Below are 23,719 nucleotides of genomic sequence, written 5' to 3'. Positions count from 1 at the left end.
TCCCCAGGTGATGTTGAAATCCATCAGGACTTTAAGGTAGAGTAGCACTTTTAAGTGAGAAGTTTACCCATGGCACATCAAGAATGACAAAACAGGATGGCTTTAAGAAATGATTTTCCTTTCCAAGTGATGTTCCAGAAAAACTTTTGTCGAAATATGCTTTTGGGTCAGATAAAGTGATAATGAATATTTTCAACATTTTAATTCATTTTTTTTATAAACAATAAATAACATTTAGTTTACAAAAACATCACAATATAAATACTAGTCTCTTACATTATTCATATCAGAAGAAACATTGGTATTTAATTAACAAACTATACAGTATGTTGCCATACAGATACATGTCACCATACAGGTCACTTTTACATGTCAACATAAAGGTCACTATGACATGTCTCCATACAGGTTGCTGCAACATGTCTTCATACAGGCCACTTAATGTCACCATACTGGTCATTGTAACATATCACCATACAGGCCACTTGAAGATGTCACCATACTGGTCACTGTAACATATCACCATACAGGCCACTTGAAGATGTCACCATACTGGTCATTGTAACATATCACCATACAGGCCACTTTAAGATGTCACCATACTGGTCATTGTAACATATCACCATACCGGCCACTTTAAGATGTCACCATACTCGTCATTGTAACATATCACCATACAGGCCACTTTAAGATGTCACCATACTGGTCATTGTAACATATCACCATACAGGCCACTTTAAGATGTCACCATACTGGTCATTGTAACATATCACCATACAGGCCACTTTAAGATGTCACCATACAGGTCACTGTAACATATCACCATACAGGCCACTTTAAGATGTCACCATACAGGTCACTGTAACATATCACCATACAGGCCACTTTAAGATGTCACCATACAGGTCACTGTAACATATCACCATACAGATCGCTGTAACATATCCAGGCCCAGTAGAATCACCAGTACACCAGGTCCAGTAGATTCACCAGTACTCCACGTCCAGTAGAATCACCAGTACTCCAGGTCCAGTAGAATCACCAGTACTCCAGGTCCAGTAGAATCACCAGTACTCCAGGTCCAGTAGAATCACCATTACTCCAGGCCCAGTAGAATCACCAGTACTCCAGGTCCAGTAGAATCACCAGTACTCCAGGTCCAGTAGAATCACCAGTACCCTCCATCAAGTCAAATAACTTGATCAGTTCACCTGAAGGTACCAAGTTAGTGCTGTTAGCAAAGTTGCTAATCATTGCTGTCCAAGTTCTCAAGATGTGCAGTTTACACCATGTAAAGTATGTAAATTTTGTTTACCATTAGGAAATACCTAGTGAAAAGAGGTCCATAGGGCCAATATTACTCACGTGGCTTTGTTTTGCTGAAATTACCTTATCAAAAATGAAGGAAAAGAATTTCTAAGTTTCCAAGCACATAACACACACAATATCTATTTCCCAATTGGGCCTCATCCCTCTTGTCATTCATGCTTCATACCAAATAGAGACAGAATCCTATAGAAGAATTTTCAAAAAATTTCCATTATTTCCCTTTGAATGGGCCCTGCCCCTATCAGCCCTTTGGGCCAAGACCCATCATTTTTATAAAACTGATTTCAATTTACTCGAGGATGCATCAGACTATATTTGGGAATAATTCTATAATTCCCACAGCAGGAGAAGGATATTCAAGAATTAGCTCTACTTTCCCCCATCGGCCCCACCTCTCCTGCCCGATGGGACAAAGACCTACTGTTTGTAAAAAATTGACTCAGACCAAATTTGGGCAAAGTCCAAACATTCCTACAGGAGGAATAGGATTTTAAAGAAGTTGCTTGATTCCCCCTTGGGCCCTACAGTGGTAAGTGAAACATTTAATTTGTTGCCACTGCTAATACAGGAGTATTAAATTCCAAATAAACTATTAAAATATATCAGTCTGACAAGTGTCAACAAATCTACAGCTGTGAAATATTAAAGTATGTTCCCAATTTGTTTAAAAATATTCATTAACTATTGGTTATCTCTTACCAGCATTTGAACAATTGGGGCCAATTCAAACATAATTTAGACTAGAAATGGCGGGGGCATAAAAAAGTGCGGACTGACATACAAATGGACAGAGCCCTCAATTAATATGGGGCATCATAATTTCCATGTAGAACTCGTATTACTGAAATGATCTTAAAAAAAAATAAACAATTTCTATTCATTTTTTCAATTAAGTAAAGAGAAATAGTATAATTGTAACTTCTGTTCAATGACCTGACTACTGACCTCATCTGTTTCCATGAATGCTCCCCTGGGATGTGGTGCCAGTGTTACTGGAGGTTGACTCCCTCATCACTGACACCGAATTGGTTGCAGTTGTGTTGTCTCTTGTTGGGATCAGAGGAATCTCTATCTTAAATACCTCAATGAGTTCCTATTCAACAAACACAAATTTAATGAGTTTCTGTGTAACAAACATCAGGGATTCAATGAGTTTCTGTGTAACAAACATCAGGGATTCAAGGAGTTTCTGTGTAACAAACATCAGGGATTCAAGGAGTTTCTGTGTAACATACATCAGGGATTCAAGGAGTTTCTGTGTAGCATACATCAGGTATTTAATGAGTTTCTGTGTAAAAAACATCAGGTATTTAATGAGTTTCTGTGTAACATACATAAGGTAATTAATGAGTTTCTGTGTAACATACATTAGGTATTTAATGAGTTCCTGTGTAACATACATCAGGTATTTAATGAGTTCCTGTGTAACATACATCAGGTATTTAATGAGTTTCTGAGTAACAAACATCAGGTATTTAATGAGTTTCTGTGTAAAAAACATCAGGTATTTAATGAGTTTCTGTGTAACATACATAAGGTAATTAATGAGTTTCTGAGTAACAAACATCAAGTATTTAATGAGTTTCTGTGTAACATACATAAGGTAATTAATGAGTTTCTGTGTAACATACATTAGGTAATTAATGAGTTTCTGTGTAACATACATAAGGTATTTAATGAGTTCCTGTGTAACATACATAAGGTAATTAATGAGTTTCTGTGTAACATACATTAGGTCATTGATAAGTTTCTGGGTAGCATACATCAGGTAATTAATGAGTTCCTGTGTAACATACATAAGGTAATTAATGAGTTCCTGTGTAACATACATTAGGTAATTAATGAGTTTCTGTGTAACATACATTAGGTAATTGATAAGTTTCTGTGTAGCATACATAAGGTAATTAATGAGTTCCTGTGTAACATACATAAGGTAATTAATGAGTTCCTGTGTAACATACATAAGGTAATTAATGAGTTCCTGTGTAACATACATAAGGTAATTAATGAGTTTCTGTGTAACATACATTAGGTCATTGATAAGTTTCTGTGTAGCATACATCAGGTAATTAATGAGTTCCTGTGTAACATACATCTGGGATTTTATGAATTCCTGTCTACCACAAATCAGGAATATGAGTATCTGCATAACAAGTAACTGGGATTTAAGAGGTCCACTATTTTGACACAAGCTTGTCCTACTTGTGCATACACGGTACATGCTTCTTCCACAAATAATATGAATATATAACAATTTACGTTGCCTTGGAGATAATTTTATAGCTATGAACTGAAACTGTCGTCCAGGGCCACCTCATACCTCAATCTCACCTGCCACCAACAAGTTAGAATCATAAAACTGTTTCTAGTTTTGGTGACATTGGATATATAATCTATAGGAATAGAACCTTGATGCCAAATCTGAATGTGTTTGTATACATATTCAGTGATGGACAAGAATAGATGTACTGTTGGGTACATTCATAAAAACAAAATGGGAAGAAGTCAACACACATGTATGTAGGAGTGTACAATAATTTGTTGAGTTGGTCTGTTTATATAGGAAGAACTTCATCTTACATGAGACAAGCATCAGATTTGGCTGACATCTTTATGTTATCACCCAATAACAAAAAAGAAACTGATGTCATTTTGCAACAACATGGTTGAATGGCCAATGCAGCAGAGTAAAAATTTGTTGAAGAAAGTCCTTGATAAATGTCTAAAATATTGAAAAGAGGCAATTCTGTGTGAAAAACGGAAATATCTAAATCTGATATAAATTACATACATCTACAATGTGACAGGATTACTGTCTACAAATTTCACTGAAATCCATTCAATAGTATCCGGTGCATGTTTCTAAAAGGGATATAACTCAATCCAAAAGGGGCAAAAGTTTCTGAAAAGGGGCTATAAGGGGAGGTAAAGAGGAGGAAATTTTATGCGCACTAAGATATCAAATCTAGATTGCTGTATGTCCCTGTAATTAAAGCCTGTGAAATAGACATTCATACACTGGGCACAAAGTGGTAAGGATCACTTTTAAAAATAAATTAATTCGTATCAAAAGACAAAACCTTTTGGAATATGGAATACAAAAGCATGTCATGTATAGTTACTGAGGAGGGACGTATCAGTCAAACCAAACTCTTGTACGGAGGAGGGACACACTACTCAAAACAAACTGTCGTACAGGAGGAGAGATCAACTGACAGAAGATGATTTACACATATTTCATGTGGTCGGGAAGATTATATCCTAATGTGTATCACCAATATGATCTTACCTATTAACAACGACATAAAACTCACCTTCCATTCTGCTGGTGTAATGGACACGATAGCTTGGTGTTTGGACATCTTCTCAAATACTTCCACATTTCTCTCCTCATCACTGATTGGCTCTGCATAAACATCACACTTTTTACTATCAGTAACTCTAACTAAATATCACACTCTGTACTATCAGTAACACTCACTAAATATCACACTCTGTACTATCAGTAACACTCACTAAATATCACACTCTGTACTATCAGTAACACTCACTAAATATCACACTCTGTACTATCAGTAACACTCACTAAATATCACACTCTGTACTATCAGTAACACTCACTAAATATCACACTCTGTACTATCAGTAACACTCACTAAATATCACACTCTGTATTATCAGTAACACTCACTAAATATCACACTCTGTACTATCAGTAACACTAACTAAATATCACACTCTGTACTATCAGTAACACTAACTAAATATCACACTCGGTACTATCAGTAACACTCACTAAATATCACACTCTGTACCATCAGTAACACTCACTAAATATCACACTCTGTACTATCAGTAACACTCACTAAATATCACACTCTGTACTATCAGTAACACTCACACTCTTTACTATCAGTAACACTCACTAAATATCACACTCTGTACTATCAGTAACACTAACTAAATATCACACTCTGTACTATCAGTAACACTCACTAAATATCACACTCGGTACTATCAGTAACACTCACTAAATATCACACTCTGTACTATCAGTAACACTCACTAAATATCACACTCTGTCATATCAGTAACACTAACTAAATATCACACTCTGTACTATCAGTAACACTCACTAAATATCACACTCTGTACTATCAGTAACACTCACTAAATATCACACTCTGTACTATCAGTAACACTCACACTCTGTACTATCAGTAACACTAACTAAATATCACACTCTGTACTATCAGTAACACTCACTAAATATCACACTCTGTACTATCAGTAACACTCACTAAATATCACACTCTGTCATATCAGTAACACTAACTAAATATCACACTCTGTACTATCAGTAACACTCACTAAATATCACACTCTGTACTATCAGTAACACTCACTAAATATCACACTCTGTACTATCAGTAACACTCACACTAAATATCACACTCTGTACTATCAGTAACACTCACTAAATATCACACTCTGTACTATCAGTAACACTAACTAAATATCACACTCTGTACTATCAGTAACACTCACTAAATATCACACTCTGTACTATCAGTAACACTCACACTCTGTACTATCAGTAACACTCACACTCTGTACTATCAGTAACACTCACTAAATATCACACTCTGTACTATCAGTAACACTCACTAAATATCACACTCTGTACTATCAGTAACACTAACTAAATATCACACTCTGTACTATCAGTAACACTAACTAAATATCACACTCTGTACTATCAGTAACACTCACTAAATATCACACTCTGTACTATCAGTAACACTCACTAAATATCACACTCTGTACTATCAGTAACACTCACTAAATATCACACTCTGTACTATCAGTAACACTAACTAAATATCACACTCTGTACTATCAGTAACACTCACTAAATATCACACTCTGTACTATCAGTAACACTCACTAAATATCACACTCTGTACTATCAGTAACACTAACTAAATATCACACTCTGTACTATCAGTAACACTCACTAAATATCACACTCTGTACTATCAGTAACACTCACTAAATATCACACTCTGTACTATCAGTAACACTCACTAAATATCACACTCTGTACTATCAGTAACACTCACACTACTATCATAACACTCACACTCTGTACTATCAGTAACACTCACTAAATATCACACTCTGTACTATCAGTAACACTCACTAAATATCACACTCTGTACTATCAGTAACACTAACTAAATATCACACTCTGTACTATCAGTAACACTCACACTCTGTACTATCAGTAACACTCACTAAATATCACACTCTGTACTATCAGTAACACTCACTAAATATCACACTCTGTACTATCAGTAACACTCACTAAATATCACACTCTGTACTATCAGTAACACTAACTAAATATCACACTCTGTACTATCAGTAACACTCACTAAATATCACACTCTGTACTATCAGTAACACTCACTAAATATCACACTCTGTACTATCAGTAACACTCACTAAATATCACACTCTGTACTATCAGTAACACTCACTAAATATCACACTCTGTACTATCAGTAACACTCACTAAATATCACACTCTGTACTATCAGTAACACTCACTAAATATCACACTCTGTACTATCAGTAACACTCACTAAATATCACACTCTGTACTATCAGTAACACTCACACTAAATATCACACTCTGTACTATCAGTAACACTCACTAAATATCACACTCTATCAGTAACACTCACTAAATATCACACTCTGTACTATCAGTAACACTCACTAAATATCACACTCTGTACTATCAGTAACACTCACTAAATATCACACTCTGTACTATCAGTAACACTCACTAAATATCACACTCTGTACTATCAGTAACACTCACTAAATATCACACTCTGTACTATCAGTAACACTCACTAAATATCACACTCTGTACTATCAGTAACACTCACTAAATATCACACTCTGTACTATCAGTAACACTCACTAAATATCACACTCTGTACTATCAGTAACACTCACTAAATATCACACTCTGTACTATCAGTAACACTCACTAAATAACACACTCTGTACTATCAGTAACACTCACTAAATATCACACTCTGTACTATATCTGTACTATCAATAACACTCACAAATATCACACTGTACTATCAGTAACACTAACTAAATATCACACTCTGTACTATCAGTAACACTAACTAAATATCACACTCTGTACTATCAGTAACACTCACTAAATATCACACTCTGTACTATCAGTAACACTCACTAAATATCACACTCTGTACTATCAGTAACACTCACTAAATATCACACTCTGTACTATCAGTAACACTAACTAAATATCACACTCTGTACTATCAGTAACACTAACTAAATATCACACTCTGTACTATCAGTAACACTCACTAAATATCACACTCTGTACTATCAGTAACACTCACTAAATATCACACTCTGTACTATCAGTAACACTCACTAAATATCACACTCTGTACTATCAGTAACACTCACTAAATATCACACTCTGTACTATCAGTAACACTCACACTAAATATCACACACTCTGTACTATCAGTAACACTCACTAAATATCACACTCTGTACTATCAGTAACACTACAAATATCACACTCTGTACTATCAGTAACACTCACTAAATATCACACTCTGTACTATCAGTAACACTCACTAAATATCACACTCTGTACTATCAGTAACACTCACTAAATATCACACTCTGTACTATCAGTAACACTCACTAAATATCACACTCTGTACTATCAGTAACACTCACTAAATATCACACTCTGTACTATCAGTAACACTCACTAAATATCACACTCTGTACTATCAGTAACACTCACTAAATATCACACTCTGTACTATCAGTAACACTAAATAAATATCACACTCTGTACTATCAGTAACACTCACTAAATATCACACTCTGTACTATCAGTAACACTCACTAAATATCACACTCTGTACTATCAGTAACACTCACTAAATATCACACTCTGTACTATCAGTAACACTCACTAAATATCACACTCTGTACTATCAGTAACACTCACTAAATATCACACTCTGTACTATCAGTAACACTCACTAAATATCACACTCTGTACTATCAGTAACACTCACTAAATATCACACTCTGTACTATCAGTAACACTCACTAAATATCACACTCTGTACTATCAGTAACACTCACTAAATATCACACTCTGTACTATCAGTAACACTCACTAAATATCACACTCTGTACTATCAGTAACACTCACTAAATATCACACTCTGTACTATCAGTAACACTCACTAAATATCACACTCTGTACTATCAGTAACACTCACTAAATATCACACTCTGTACTATCAGTAACACTCACTAAATATCACACTCTGTACTATCAGTAACACAAACTAAAGATCACACTCTGTACTATCAGTAACACTCACTAAATATCACACTCTGTACTATCAGTAACACTCACTAAATATCACACTCTGTAACTATAAATATCACACTCTGTAACACACTCACTAAATATCACACTCTGTACTATCAGTAACACTCACTAAATATCACACTCTGTACTATCAGTAACACTCACTAAATATCACACACACTCTGTACTATCAGTAACACTCACTAAATATCACACTCTGTACTATAAATATCACACTAACACTCACTAAAAATATCACACTCTGTACTATCAGTAACACTCACTAAATATCACACTCTGTACTATCAGTAACACTCACTAAATATCACACTCTGTACTATCAGTAACACTCACTAAATATCACACTCTGTACTATCAGTAACACTCACTAAATATCACACTCTGTACTATCAGTAACACTCACTAAATATCACACTCTGTACTATCAGTAACACTCACACTCTGTACTATCAGTAACACTCACTAAATATCACACTCTGTACTATCATCAGTAACACTCACTAAATATCACACTCGTACTATCAGTAACACTCACTAAATATCACACTCTGTACTATCAGTAACACTCACTAAATATCACACTCTGTATTATCAGTAACACTCACACTCGGTACTATCAGTAACACTCACTAAATATCACACTCTGTACTATCAGTAACACTCACTAAATATCACACTCTGTACTATCAGTAACTCTAACTAAATATCACACTCTGTACTATCAGTAACACTCACTAAATATCACACTCTTCTCGTACTATCAGTAACACTCACACTCTGTACTATCAGTAACACTCACTAAATATCACACTCTGTACTATCAGTAACACTCACTAAATATCACACTCTGTACTATCAGTAACACTCACTAAATATCACACTCTGTACTATCAGTAACACTCACTAAATATCACACTCTGTACTATCAGTTACACTTACTAAATATCTCTCTCTGTACTATCAGTAACACTAACTAAATATCACACTCTGTACTATCAGTAACACTCACTAAATATCACACTCTGTACTATCAGTAACACTCACTAAATATCACACTCTGTACTATCAGTAACACTCACTAAATATCACACTCTGTACTATCAGTAACACTCACTAAATATCACACTCTGTACTATCAGTAACACTCACTAAATATCACACTCTGTACTATCACTAAATATCACACTCTGTACAGTAACACTAACTAAATATCACACTCTGTACTATCAGTAACACTCACTAAATATCACACTCTGTACTATCAGTAACACTCACTAAATATCACACTCTGTACTATCAGTAACACTCACTAAATATCACACTCTGTACTATCAGTAACACTCACTAAATATCACACTCTGTACTATCAGTAACACTCACTAAATATCACACTCTGTACTATCAGTAACACTCACTAAATATCACACTCTGTACTATCAGTAACACTCACTAAATATCACACTCTGTACTATCAGTAACACTCACTAAATATCACACACACTCTGTACTATCAGTAACACTCACTAAATATCACACTCTGTACTATCAGTAACACTCACTAAATATCACACTCTGTACTATCAGTAACACTCACTAAATATCACACTCTGTACTATCAGTAACACTCACTAAATATCACACTCTGTACTATCAGTAACACTCACTAAATATCACACTCTGTACTATCAGTAACACTCACTAAATATCACACTCTGTACTATCAGTAACACTAACTAAATATCACACTCTGTACTATCAGTAACACTCACTAAATATCACACTCTGTACTATCAGTAACACTCACTAAATATCACACTCTGTACTATCAGTAACACTCACTAAATATCACACTCTGTACTATCAGTAACACTCACTAAATATCACACTCTGTACTATCAGTAACACTCACTAAATATCACACTCTGTACTATCAGTAACACTCACTAAATATCACACTCTGTACTATCAGTAACACTCACTAAATATCACACTCTGTACTATCAGTAACTCTAACTATCACACTCTGTAACACTCACTAAATATCACACTCTGTACTATCAGTAACACTCACTAAATATCACACTCTGTACTATCAGTAACACTCACTAAATATCACACTCTGTACTATCAGTAACACTCACTAAATATCACACTCTGTACTATCAGTAACACTAACTAAATATCACACTCTGTACTATCAGTAACACTAACTAAATATCACACTCGTTACTATCAGTAACACTCACTAAATATCACACTCTGTACTATCAGTAACACTAACTAAATATCACACTCTGTACTATCAGTAACACTCACTAAATATCACACTCTGTACTATCAGTAACACTCACTAAATATCACACTCTGTACTATCAGTAACACTCACTAAATATCACACTCTGTACTATCAGTAACACTCACTAAATATCACACTCTGTACTATCAGTAACACTCACTAAATATCACACTCTGTACTATCAGTAACACTCACACTCTGTACTATCAGTAACACTCACTAAATATCACACTCTGTACTATCAGTAACACTCACTAAATATCACACTCGTTACTATCAGTAACACTCACTAAATATCACACTCTGTACTATCAGTAACACTAACTAAATATCACACTCTGTACTATCAGTAACACTCACTAAATATCACACTCTGTACTATCAGTAACACTCACTAAATATCACACTCTGTACTATCAGTAACACTCACTAAATATCACACTCTGTACTATCAGTAACACTCACTAAATATCACACTCTGTACTATCAGTAACACTCACTAAATATCACACTCTGTACTATCAGTAACACTCACACTCTGTACTATCAGTAACACTCACTAAATATCACACTCTGTACTATCAGTAACACTCACTAAATATCACACTCGTTACTATCAGTAACACTCACTAAATATCACACTCTGTACTATCAGTAACACTCACTAAATATCACACTCTGTACTATCAGTAACACTCACTAAATATCACACTCTGTACTATCAGTAACACTCACTAAATATCACACTCTGTACTATCAGTAACACTCACTAAATATCACACTCTGTACTATCAGTAACACTTACTAAATATCACACTCTGTACTATCAGTAACACTAACTAAATATCACACTCTGTACTATCAGTAACACTCACTAAATATCACACTCGGTACTATCAGTAACACTCACTAAATATCACACTCTGTACTATCAGTAACACTCACTAAATATCACACTCTGTACTATCAGTAACACTCACTAAATATCACACTCTGTACTATCAGTAACACTTACTAAATATCACACTCTGTACTATCAGTAACACTAACTAAATATCACACTCTGTACTATCAGTAACACTCACTAAATATCACACTCTGTACTATCAGTAACTCTAACTAAATATCACACTCTGTACTATCAGTAACACTCACTAAATATCACACTCTGTACTATCAGTAACTCTAACTAAATATCACACTCGGTACTATCAGTAACACTAACTAAATATCACACTCTGTATTATCAGTAACACTCACTAAATATCACACTCTGTACTATCAGTAACACTAACTAAATATCACAATCCGTACTATCAGTTACATCACAGACAACTACCATCATCGTAGCCAGGAGTGACACCGATCAATAATACTTACCTATCAAGGGGAGATGATCATCGTCGAGGTAAATACGAGCATGGCCATCCTTTAAATAAAGAATATATTTCATGTTGCCAGATATATCATATTTTCTATCATTTAGAAAGACAGTAGCGGCAGATTCATTAAATATCAATTTTGTTGTCTTCTTAAATAAAACTGTATGAAATGACAATTGTAGAGGGACACTTTCAGATGTTCAATCATGTTATTTGGATTGGATGGACTGAGCCTATATCAATTATCACTAGGTATCAAGGCAGTTATCAGTTAAGTATCCCACCACAGGACCACCTTGTCACTAGGTCCACCACAGGACCACCTTGTCACTAGGTCCACCACAGGACAACCTTGTCACTAGGTCCACCACAGGACAACCTTGTCACTAGGTCCACCACAGGTCAACCATGTCATTAGGTCAAAAACAGGACGACCATGTCACTATGTCCATGACAGGACGACCATGTCACTATGTCCACCACAGGACGACCATGTCACTCGTTTCATGACAGGACGACCATGTCACTATGTCCACCACACAGCGACCATGTCACTACATCCATGAGAGGACGACCATGTCACTATGTCCACGACAGGGCGACCATGTTGCTATGTCCACGACAGGACGACCATGTCGCTATGTCCACCACATGACAACCTTGTCATTGGGTCCACAACATGACAACCTTGTCACTAGGGCCACCACAGGACGACCATGTCACTATGTCCACCACATGACAACCATGTCATTAGGTCCACCACATGACAACCTTGTCATTAGGTCCACCACATGACAACCTTGTCACTAGGGCCACCAGAGAACAACCTTGTCACTAGGTCTACCACAGGACAACCTTGTCACTAGGGCCACCACATGACAACCTTGTCACTATGTCCATCACAGGACAACCTTGTCACTATGTCCACCACATGACAACCTTGTCACTAGGTCCATCACAGGACCACCTTGTCACTAGGTCCACCACAGGATCACTATGTCATTAGGTCCACCAGAGAACAACCTTGTCACTAGGTCCATCACAGGACCACCATGTCACTAGGTCCACCAGAGAACAACCTTGTCACTAGGTCCATCACAGGACCACCATGTCACTAGGTCCACCACAGGACCACCATGTCATTAGGTCCACCAAAGAACAACCTTGTCACTATGTTCACCACAGGACAACTTTGTCACTAGGTCCACCACAGGTCAACCTTTTCACTAGGTATCTAAGACAGTAAATGGGTGTAGTTTTGTACTTACCCTAACAAGAAAAGAAGCATAAAATATATTTTCAACAGTCTGGCCAAAGGAATCGGGGTTCAGCACAAACTCAAAATAGCAAATTGGCTGGTCTGTAGTGAAAAAAGTCTGATTCATTAATATATAATGCATAATCAAAACAAGTTAATTAAGAGGAGTCAAAAACATATTAATAAGCATTGCAATGGTCGATTTCCACATACATGTACAGGTTTTATAGGTTTCATAATAATGAAATATTTATGTTTAATATTGATGAGATGTCATTAAACATCTTATGATGTTTAAAAAGTGAGAGCTTTTAGGCATAATGTTTAAAAACTGTACCTGTGATAAATTTTTAACTAGGTTTCTGATACTTAAATTACAGTAAGAAGTAAGAATTTCCAACCTAATGAATAAATAAAAATATCTTGACTACCAAAATATCATTTCATTAGGAAACAAAAGAATGTCATATAAGATTCCGACCAACTTAAGAAACATTTATATTAACGGTTTTAAATGCCAAAAATTTTAACCACATCTGATTGCCTGTTTATCTGTTTTCTGGTTTCAGAAACCTTCAAACCTTCAGTACAGGAGAATTTTTTTTGGTTTGACAGGGAAGGTGTGTGTGATGACTACACATGTATGATAAATCATCAGCACACAGAAGCAATACTGAAGTCATATAAAATGGGAATAACATGAAAAAGGCATATACCAGAAACTTAAAAAAGTCCTATCCAAACAGTGATCCATTTTGGGTCCTGGCATTTTGAACAACCAGAAAAGCAATTTGATGAAGTCAGATCATAATATATATATCCTTTATAAGTTCTGGCCAATATATTTACCTAAGATAACACTATTCTATTACCTAACCTTCTCTCAAAGTAACAAAAATTCAATGACTGGAGAAAATGATGTAGTGTTTACCTGTGTACTACTTGTATTACTAGGATTTACAGTTCATCTTTCTTTTCTCTTTCTACTTTATTTGATCAAGATCATTTCCATGTTATTTTAATCCCTGGCAACATTTTGCAGAGAAATCAAGACACTTTACTCAAATACACTAATCCTACACATCATACAAACAGGAGAAACCAAGACACTTCACTCAAATACACTAATCCTACACATCACACAAACAGGAGAAACCAAGACACTTCACTCAAATACACTAATCCTACACATCATACAAACAGGAGAAACCAAGACACTTCACTCAAATACACTAATCCTACACATCATACAAACAGGAGAAACCAAGACACTTCACTCAAATACACTAATCCTACACATCATACAAACAGGAGAAACCAAGACACTTCACTCAAATACACTAATCCTACACATCATACAAACAGGAGAAACCAAGACACTTCACTCAAATACACTAATCCTACACATCATACAAACAGGAGAAACCAAGACACTTCACTCAAATACACTAATCCTACACATCACACAAACAGGAGAAACCAAGACACTTCACTCAAATACACTAATCCTACACATCATACAAACAGGAGAAACCAAGACACTTCACTCAAATACACTAATCCTACATATCATACAAATGAGACAAACCAAGACACTTCACTCAAATACACTAATCCTACACAGCATACAAATGAGACAAACCAAGACACTTCACTCAAATACACTAATCCTACACATCATACAAACAGGAGAAACCAAGACACTTCACTCAAATACACTAATCCTACACATCATACAAACAGGAGAAACCAAGACACTTCACTCAAATACACTAATCCTACATATCATACAAATGAGACAAACCAAGACACTTCACTCAAATACACTAATCCTACACATCATACAAACAGGAGAAACCAAGACACTTCACTCAAATACACTAATCCTACACAGCATACAAATGAGACAAACCAAGACACTTCACTCAAATACACTAATCCTACACAGCATACAAATGAGACAAACCAAGACACTTCACTCAAATACACTAATCCTACACATCATACAAATGAGACAAACCAAGACACTTCACTCAAAAACACTAATCCTACACAGCATACAAATGAGACAAACCAAGACACTTCACTCAAATACACTAATCCTACACATCATACAAACAGGAGAAACCAAGACACTTCACTCAAATACACTAATCCTACACAGCATACAAATGAGACAAACCAAGACACTTCACTCAAATACACTAATCCTACACATCATACAAACAGGAGAAACCAAGACACTTCACTCAAATACACTAATCCTACACATCATACAAATGCATGTTTCCATGGTAAGGTCTGAATCAACGGAAGAAATAATTGAGAAACAAGAATGATACGTAGATACGTATTTGCAAGAAGTCCAAGACAGTTTTTGAGAAACCCACAATGGTATCAGTCCGTGTCACTTAACATGTATGTATCAGTGTAAGAGTTCACTGTATTAGAAATGTCTGAAAGCATACATACTACACCCCCATTCTCAGCAACGAAGTACATGAGATGAGTTTTATAGAGAGTGTTGATGGTACACTATAGGGGACATGGTGACTACTTACTGTTGGTGTCTCTGTAGTACTTCTTCAGAAGGCCAAACAACCTCTCCACCTCTTGTGTTGTGCCCTCATTCTTTCCCCCTTCTCCAAAATTGTTCAACTGAAGATCAAAGATAAACTCTGTCATTTGAAAGACATGCACTGAGTAACCAGATTGAGCTTGATGGATCTTGTTATAGCAACAACAACACAAACAAAGAATATCCCTACCTGTTTGGGAACTGTTGCCTTTTCCTGTAAGTTGTCTTTCTCCTTCAACTTTGGGGCTCGTTTGTTGTCTGTTTTAGGCACTGCTAATCGTTCAAAAGATCCTCCCCTATATAAGAAAAATACATACCACTGGTATAAAGTTTTATCCAGTTTATATCCAGGCCATGGAGACCAAGATCATAATTACAGATTTATATATTTGATATATATATATGTACTAACAATGTAAAAGCAAATCGCTCAATCCAGGAACTGATTAAGTTTATCAAGGGGAAGAATCACCTAACAAGGTCAAGTTTATCTTGAGGAAGAATCACCTTACAAGGTCAAGTTTATTGGGGGAAGAAGTACCTAACAAGGTCAAGTTTATTGGGGGAAGAAGTACCTAACAAGGTCAAGTTTATCTGAGGGAAGAATCACCTAACAAGGTCAAGTTTATCTGAGGGAAAAAGTACCTAACAAGGTCAAGTTTGTCTAGGGAAACAATTACCTAACAAGGTCAAGTTTGTCTAGGGGAAGAATCACCTAACAAGGTCAAGTTTATCTTGGGGAAGAATTTCCTAACAAGGTCAAGTTTATCTGGGGGCTTCAAATCTAACAAGAACAAGAATTGTCATCCTTTGTAGACATATAAAAATCACAAACATACCTATGGTTCCCAATAGTAGGAATAATTTCAAATTTTAAAGGTTATTTGAGTATCAGTTTAGAAAATGTTTGTAAAGGAACAGCAGCCTGCATGGTTGCAAAGTTTAGGAGAAGTGTGGACATTTTCCTGTTAGTGATAGGGCTTAGTTGATTATCACTATTTTTTAAAACTTTAATTCTAAGCATACTTTGACAATATCATAATGTCAACCAATCAGAAGCCTACATTATGTTTCCATAGTAATGAATCTGTAAACATCTGATATGTTGAATCATAAACGTTTGTAAATTACATAATTTGACCAAGTTCCATTAAAATTGCACAAAGAAGTGAAGAGCTATAAGCAATTACAGCAAAACATGTGTATAGTGACCTTATTACCATGGCAACCAAAAACCCTGCACGCAGATCTACAAATGAAAAAATGGATATCACATTTCAATCTTTCACTGAAAATTGGTCTATGTTCTGCAAGTAACAGATGGACCTCAGATATCTCTTACCAATGCCAGCGATACATACATGAAGTGAAAGGCTGGCGACTTCTTAAAAAATTTCTGTACTGCTGATCCTAGCATCACCCAGTTCTGTGGTGTCATATGTCTGTCAGCTCCACTGTCTACGAAGGTTATCTACAGAACAACAAACAAAACACTTGATACAGACAAGTCAGCTTCACTGTCTACAAAGGTTATATACAGAACATCAAACAGAACACTTGATACAGACAAGTAAGCTTCACTGTCTACGAAGGTTATCTACAATACACTTGGTACAGACAGGTCAGCTCCACTGTCTACAAAGGTTATATACAGAACATCAAACAGAACACTTGATACAGACAAGTCAGCTTCACTGTCTACGAAGGTTATAAACACAACAACAAACAGAACATATGGTACAGACAGGTCAGCTCCACTGTCTACGAAGGTTATAAACACAACAAACAGAACACTTGGTACAGACAGGTCAGCTTCACTGTCTAGGAAGGTTATATACAAAACACTTTGTACAGACAAGTCAGCTCCACTGTCTACGAAGGTTATATACAGAACAACAAACAGAACACTTGGTACTGACAGGTCAGCTCCACCGTCTACAAAGGTTATCTAAAGATCAACAAACAGATAGAATAAGAACTTCACTTTCCCTGCATCTCCTTTTGTCAAGTCCCACAAAATTAAACAAGAGAAATTTTTGGACCAATCATCAGGTGATGATTCTATATATTCTAACTTTTTCCCTTCATCATTTCCTGCTTTGTCGGTTTACTCATTCAGGAATAAAAATCGTTAGGAATTGTGAGATTGTGAACTGTTCATAAAAATCCCTAGGAATCATGAGGTTGTGAACTGTTCATAAAAAATCCCTAGGAATCATGAGGTTGTGAACTGTTCATAAAAAATCCCTTGGAATCATGAGGTTGTGAATGTTCACAAAAATCCCTAGGAATCATGAGATTGTGAACTGGATATGAAAATCCTAGGAATGGTGAGATGCTGAACCTGTCATTAAAATCCCTAGGAATCATGAGGTTGTGAACTGTTCATAAAAAATCCCTAGGAATCATGAGGTTGTGAACTGTTCATAAAAAATCCCTAGGAATCATGAGGTTGTGAACTGTTCATAAAAAATCCCTAGGAATCATGAGGTTGTGAACTGTTCATAAAAAATCCCTAGGAATCACGAGGTTGTGAACTGTTCATAAAAAATCCCTAGGAATCACGAAGTTGTGAACTGTTCATAAAAAATCCCTAGGAATCATGAGATAGCGAAATGTTCATAAAAAATCCCTAGGAATCATGAGGTTGTGAACTGTTCATGAAAAATCCCTAGGAATCACGAGGTTGTGAACTGTTCATAAAAAATCCCTAGGAATCATGAGGTTGTGAACTGTTCATAAAAAATCCCTAGGAATCATGAGGTTGTGAACTGTTCATAAAAAATCCCTAGGAATCATGAGGTTGTGAACTGTTCATAAAAAATCCCTAGGAATCACGAGGTTGTGAACTGTTCATAAAAAATCCCTAGGAATCATGAGATAGCGAAATGTTCATAAAAAATCCCTAGGAATCATGAGGTTGTGAACTGTTCATAAAAAATCCCTAGGAATCACGAGATAGCGAAATGTTCATAAAAAATCCCTAGGAATCATGAGGTTGTGAACTGTTCATAAAAAATCCCTTGGAATCATGAGGTTGTGAATGTTCACAAAAATCCCTAGGAATCATGAGATTGTGAACTGGATATGAAAATCCTAGGAATGGTGAGATGCTGAACCTGTCATTAAAATCCCTAGGAATCATGAGGTTGTGAACTGTTCATAAAAAATCCCTAGGAATCATGAGGTTGTGAACTGTTCATAAAAAATCCCTAGGAATCATGAGGTTGTGAACTGTTCATAAAAAATCCCTAGGAATCATGAGGTTGTGAACTGTTCATAAAAAATCCCTAGGAATCATGAGGTTGTGAACTGTTCATAAAAAATCCCTAGGAATCACGAGGTTGTGAACTGTTCATAAAAAATCCCTAGGAATCACGAAGTTGTGAACTGTTCATAAAAAATCCCTAGGAATCATGAGGTTGTGAACTGTTCATAAAAAATCCCTAGGAATCATGAGGTTGTGAACTGTTCATAAAAAATCCCTAGGAATCATGAGATAGCGAAATGTTCATAAAAAATCCCTAGGAATCATGAGGTTGTGAACTGTTCATAAAAAATCCCTAGGAATCACGAGGTTGTGAACTGTTCATAAAAAATCCCTAGGAATCATGAGATAGCGAAATGTTCATAAAAAATCCCTAGGAATCATGAGGTTGTGAACTGTTCATAAAAAATCCCTAGGAATCACGAGGTTGTGAACTGTTCATAAAAAATCCCTAGGAATCATGAGATAGCGAAATGTTCATAAAAAATCCCTAGGAATCATGAGGTAGTGAAATGTTCATAAAAAATCCCTAGGAATCACGAGGTTGTGAACATAAAAAATCGAGATGTTGTTCATAAAAAATCCCTAGGAATCATGAGGTTGTGAACTGTTCATAAAAAATCCCTAGGAATCATGAGATAGCGAAATGTTCATAAAAAATCCCTAGGAATCATGAGGTTGTGAACTGTTCATAAAAAATCCCTAGGAATCACGAGATAGCGAAATGTTCATAAAAAATCCCTAGGAATCATGAGATAGCGAAATGTTCATAAAAAATCCCTAGGAATCATGAGGTTGTGAACTGTTCATAAAAAATCCCTAGGAATCACGAGATAGCGAAATGTTCATAAAAAATCCCTAGGAATCATGAGATAGCGAAATGTTCATAAAAAATCCCTAGGAATCACGAGGTTGTGAACTGTTCATAAAAAATCCCTAGGAATCATGAGGTTGTGAACTGTTCATAAAAAATCCCTAGGAATCATGAGATAGCGAAATGTTCATAAAAAATCCCTAGTAATCATGAGGTTGTGAACTGTTCATAAAAAACCCCTAGGAATCATGAGGTTGTGAACTGTTCATAAAAAATCCCTAGGAATCATGAGGTTGTGAACTGTTCATAAAAAATCCCTAGGAATCATGAGGTTGTGAACTGTTCATAAAAAATCCCTAGGAATCACGAAGTTGTGAACTGTTCATAAAAAATCCCTAGGAATCATGAGATAGCGAAATGTTCATAAAAAATCCCTAGGAATCATGAGGTTGTGAACTGTTCATAAAAAATCCCTAGGAATCACGAGGTTGTGAACTGTTCATAAAAATCCCTAGGAATCATGAGGTTGTGAACTGTTCATAAAAAATCCCTAGGAATCATGAGGTTGTGAACTGTTCATAAAAAATCCCTAGGAATCATGAGGTTGTGAACTGTTCATAAAAAATCCCTAGGAATCATGAGATAGCGAAATGTTCATAAAAATCCCTAGGAATCATGAGGTTGTGAACTGGATATGAAAATCCCTAGGAATGGTGAGATGCTGAACCTGTCATTAAAATCCCTAGAAATCACGAGATTGTGAACTGGATATGAAAATCCCTAGGAATGGTGAGATTGTGAATGTTCATAAAAATCCCTAGGAATTGTGAGATTGTGAATGTTCATAAAAATCCCTAGGAATCATGAGGTTGTGTACTGTTCATTTAAATCCCTAGGAATGGTGAGATGCTGAACCTGTCATTAAAATCCCTAGGAATGGTGAGATGCTGAACCTGTCATTAAAATCCCTAGGAATCTGGAGATTGTGAACTGGATATGAAAACCTTTTATTGAATTCATAACTACATGAATTATAATTTGTGCTTGCCCTTTGATCATGGAACATTAAGGCAAATTTGTTCTGAAAAAGAGAACCAAGATTTCTCTCACCAACTTTTCAGCAAATTCCACTGGCTCAAATTTCACAAAGTCTGTATGTAAGGCTTCAGCTCTTTGCCGACTCAGGTTAGATATGAGGAGGACAGCTTGGGAGTCTAATGCTCCCTCTCTGGGCATTCGCACTACAAAATACTTAGTCATTACAAAATCCTGTTCCTTTACATATTAAATCAGAGAGCCAAGAACTAGAGATAAAGATGTAGAATTATGAATTACTTACGTTTTTATAAATTTTTCTTTACAAGACCGTTACAATTTTGAAGTAGAAGTATTTCAGTATATCCATCAAAATGTTTTAAAAAAGTTAAGGCAGAATCTCAATATTCAAAACAAAAGTATTTAATGAAATACTTAAAAGAAGATTTCTTTTACCAGGTATTTTGGTGCATTTTCTTCAAGTGGGTAATGTCAATAGAAATGAAATACTCAAACCACAACCAGTAGAAGATTTAAGTGTGATGTTTTGATGACTACACAGACAACTAATTTCTTCAGCTATACTATAATCCTGTATACACTAAGATAGAAAATAGCATGACAAGATGTTTAAAAGTTCAATAAAAAGCTAGTACACTATATGATAAACCTGTTTTGAAGTTGATATGGCTACGATTTGTTTAACACTTGGTCATAGATGTGCATATATATATCAATGTTAGTATGCTTCACACAGGTCATTTGTCTGCTGAAGGTGACCATTGAAGGTGACAGTGTAGTCATCGAAACATCACATTCTAATCTCCTAATGGTTGCATTATAAGAACTTATTTTTTACGTAAGAATAATCATTATGATATGAAGAAAGCAGTTTGCTAACATGTTATTGAAACTTTCATCTTGGACCATTTTTCAGTATTTCTTTAAAAATATAACTGATCATCTTTCTATGTCATAGCATCATAGGTAATGGAGTTTAATGAATGGAAAACATCTTTTAGCTGACATCTGTTACAGGAATGACACAGCTACCTTCTTTATTAAGAGAATTGGCCTCATCCAAAACTTCCTGTAATCTTTTTGACTCTGGGTTTATCATATCATGTGTGTTTTCTGAAACAAATACAGTAAGAAAGCATATGTAAGTATTTAAGATGTATAACTGATATTCCTATTACAGTGACATCTATCACAATGGCTTGACTAAGTATGATATGTATAACTGATATTCCTATTACAGTGACATCTATCAGAAGGCTTGACTTAGTACGATATTTATATTTGACTATCCCGATACAGTTACACCTTTAATGGACATGAGACATGATTTTTTTTTAATATTCTGTTAATATGACACAACAGATTCTTTAAAACCTGTTTAATTCCAATTTTTTCCTAATATTAGATAGATTTTTTTTATTGATCACTTGATCAGAAAGGTCAATTCTTTTGTTACCTGTAAATAAAACGAGGCAAAATGCTGAAACAGAAGATGATGGGAAAATGAATTTTTGGAACTCTTTTTGTGTAGGGGATACCACAGCAAACATAATAGCCAAGAGGCTATGTTATCTTGCCGATGGTGAGGTGATAACTGTGTAGTTATTGCTGAAAACTAGTTTGATTTGCTGGTGGTCTTGACTTGGGAGTCCAGTACCTGACAATCAAATACCTGGATATGTAGCCTCTAATCTGTCAGCGTTAAACATCTATTAAGACAAAACAGGATTTGTAGTGAAACAGACCACCGATAGGAAGAAATGGGAACGTAGTAGGGAAAAAAAAGAAAATCACTTTGAATGTCTTCGATAAGGACCCTGTAGTCATGACGAACTCGCAACCTCTCATTTCTATTTTGATCAAACTGTAAGTACTGCATGCTGTTGTAATCCTCAGCGTTTGCCCCACCGTCTTCATCCTGTGCGTCTGCTGATCGCTTGTTATTTCTTTCACGCGCCATATTTTCATTTGTACACACCGGAAATGTGCCAACACACCATAAATTTCAACATGAAACGCGTGCAATTCCGGATAACGAAGATGGTTTGACCTAAGTAGTTCTCTTAAACATAGGAACACAGACTATTTGTACTGAAAATTTCTATGCAATAAAATATATTTTCCAAAAATTATTCTTACATTTATCATAAAATAAGGAAATTAACTCTTTAATCCACATTTCACCGGGTCAATATTGCAACTGTTTAAGCTTATCACGCTCCAGTCAGTGTTGTAACATGTAAATAGTTTTA

The 23,719-nt window shown here is 35.7% G+C and overlaps 1 protein-coding gene across 1 annotated transcript; it reads right to left on the bottom strand.

The window, feature by feature from the left end:
- Positions 1-260: 260 nt before the first annotated feature.
- LOC132544909 (non-structural maintenance of chromosomes element 4 homolog A-like) lies at positions 261-23,427 on the bottom strand. The gene is made up of 11 exons (XM_060208563.1): positions 23,262-23,427; positions 22,500-22,580; positions 21,522-21,652; positions 17,691-17,800; positions 16,520-16,625; positions 16,313-16,409; positions 13,762-13,853; positions 12,492-12,540; positions 4,644-4,735; positions 2,275-2,422; positions 261-1,211 (listed from the first exon to the last, which is right to left on the bottom strand). The coding sequence occupies exons 1-10, from the start codon at positions 23,425-23,427 to the stop codon at positions 2,276-2,278; spliced, it is 1,071 nt and encodes a 356-aa protein (XP_060064546.1). The 3' UTR covers positions 261-1,211; position 2,275.
- Between the last annotated feature and the right edge of the window lie 292 nt (positions 23,428-23,719).

The sequence above is a fragment of the Ylistrum balloti genome, unplaced genomic scaffold, assembly GCF_031769215.1.
Source record: "Ylistrum balloti isolate Yb309-2 unplaced genomic scaffold, AGI_CSIRO_Ybal_v1 Utg369814, whole genome shotgun sequence".
NCBI lineage: Eukaryota > Metazoa > Mollusca > Bivalvia > Pectinida > Pectinidae > Ylistrum > Ylistrum balloti.
Note: the sequence above shows the minus strand (reverse complement) of the source record. Positions and strands in the feature narration are given on the sequence as shown.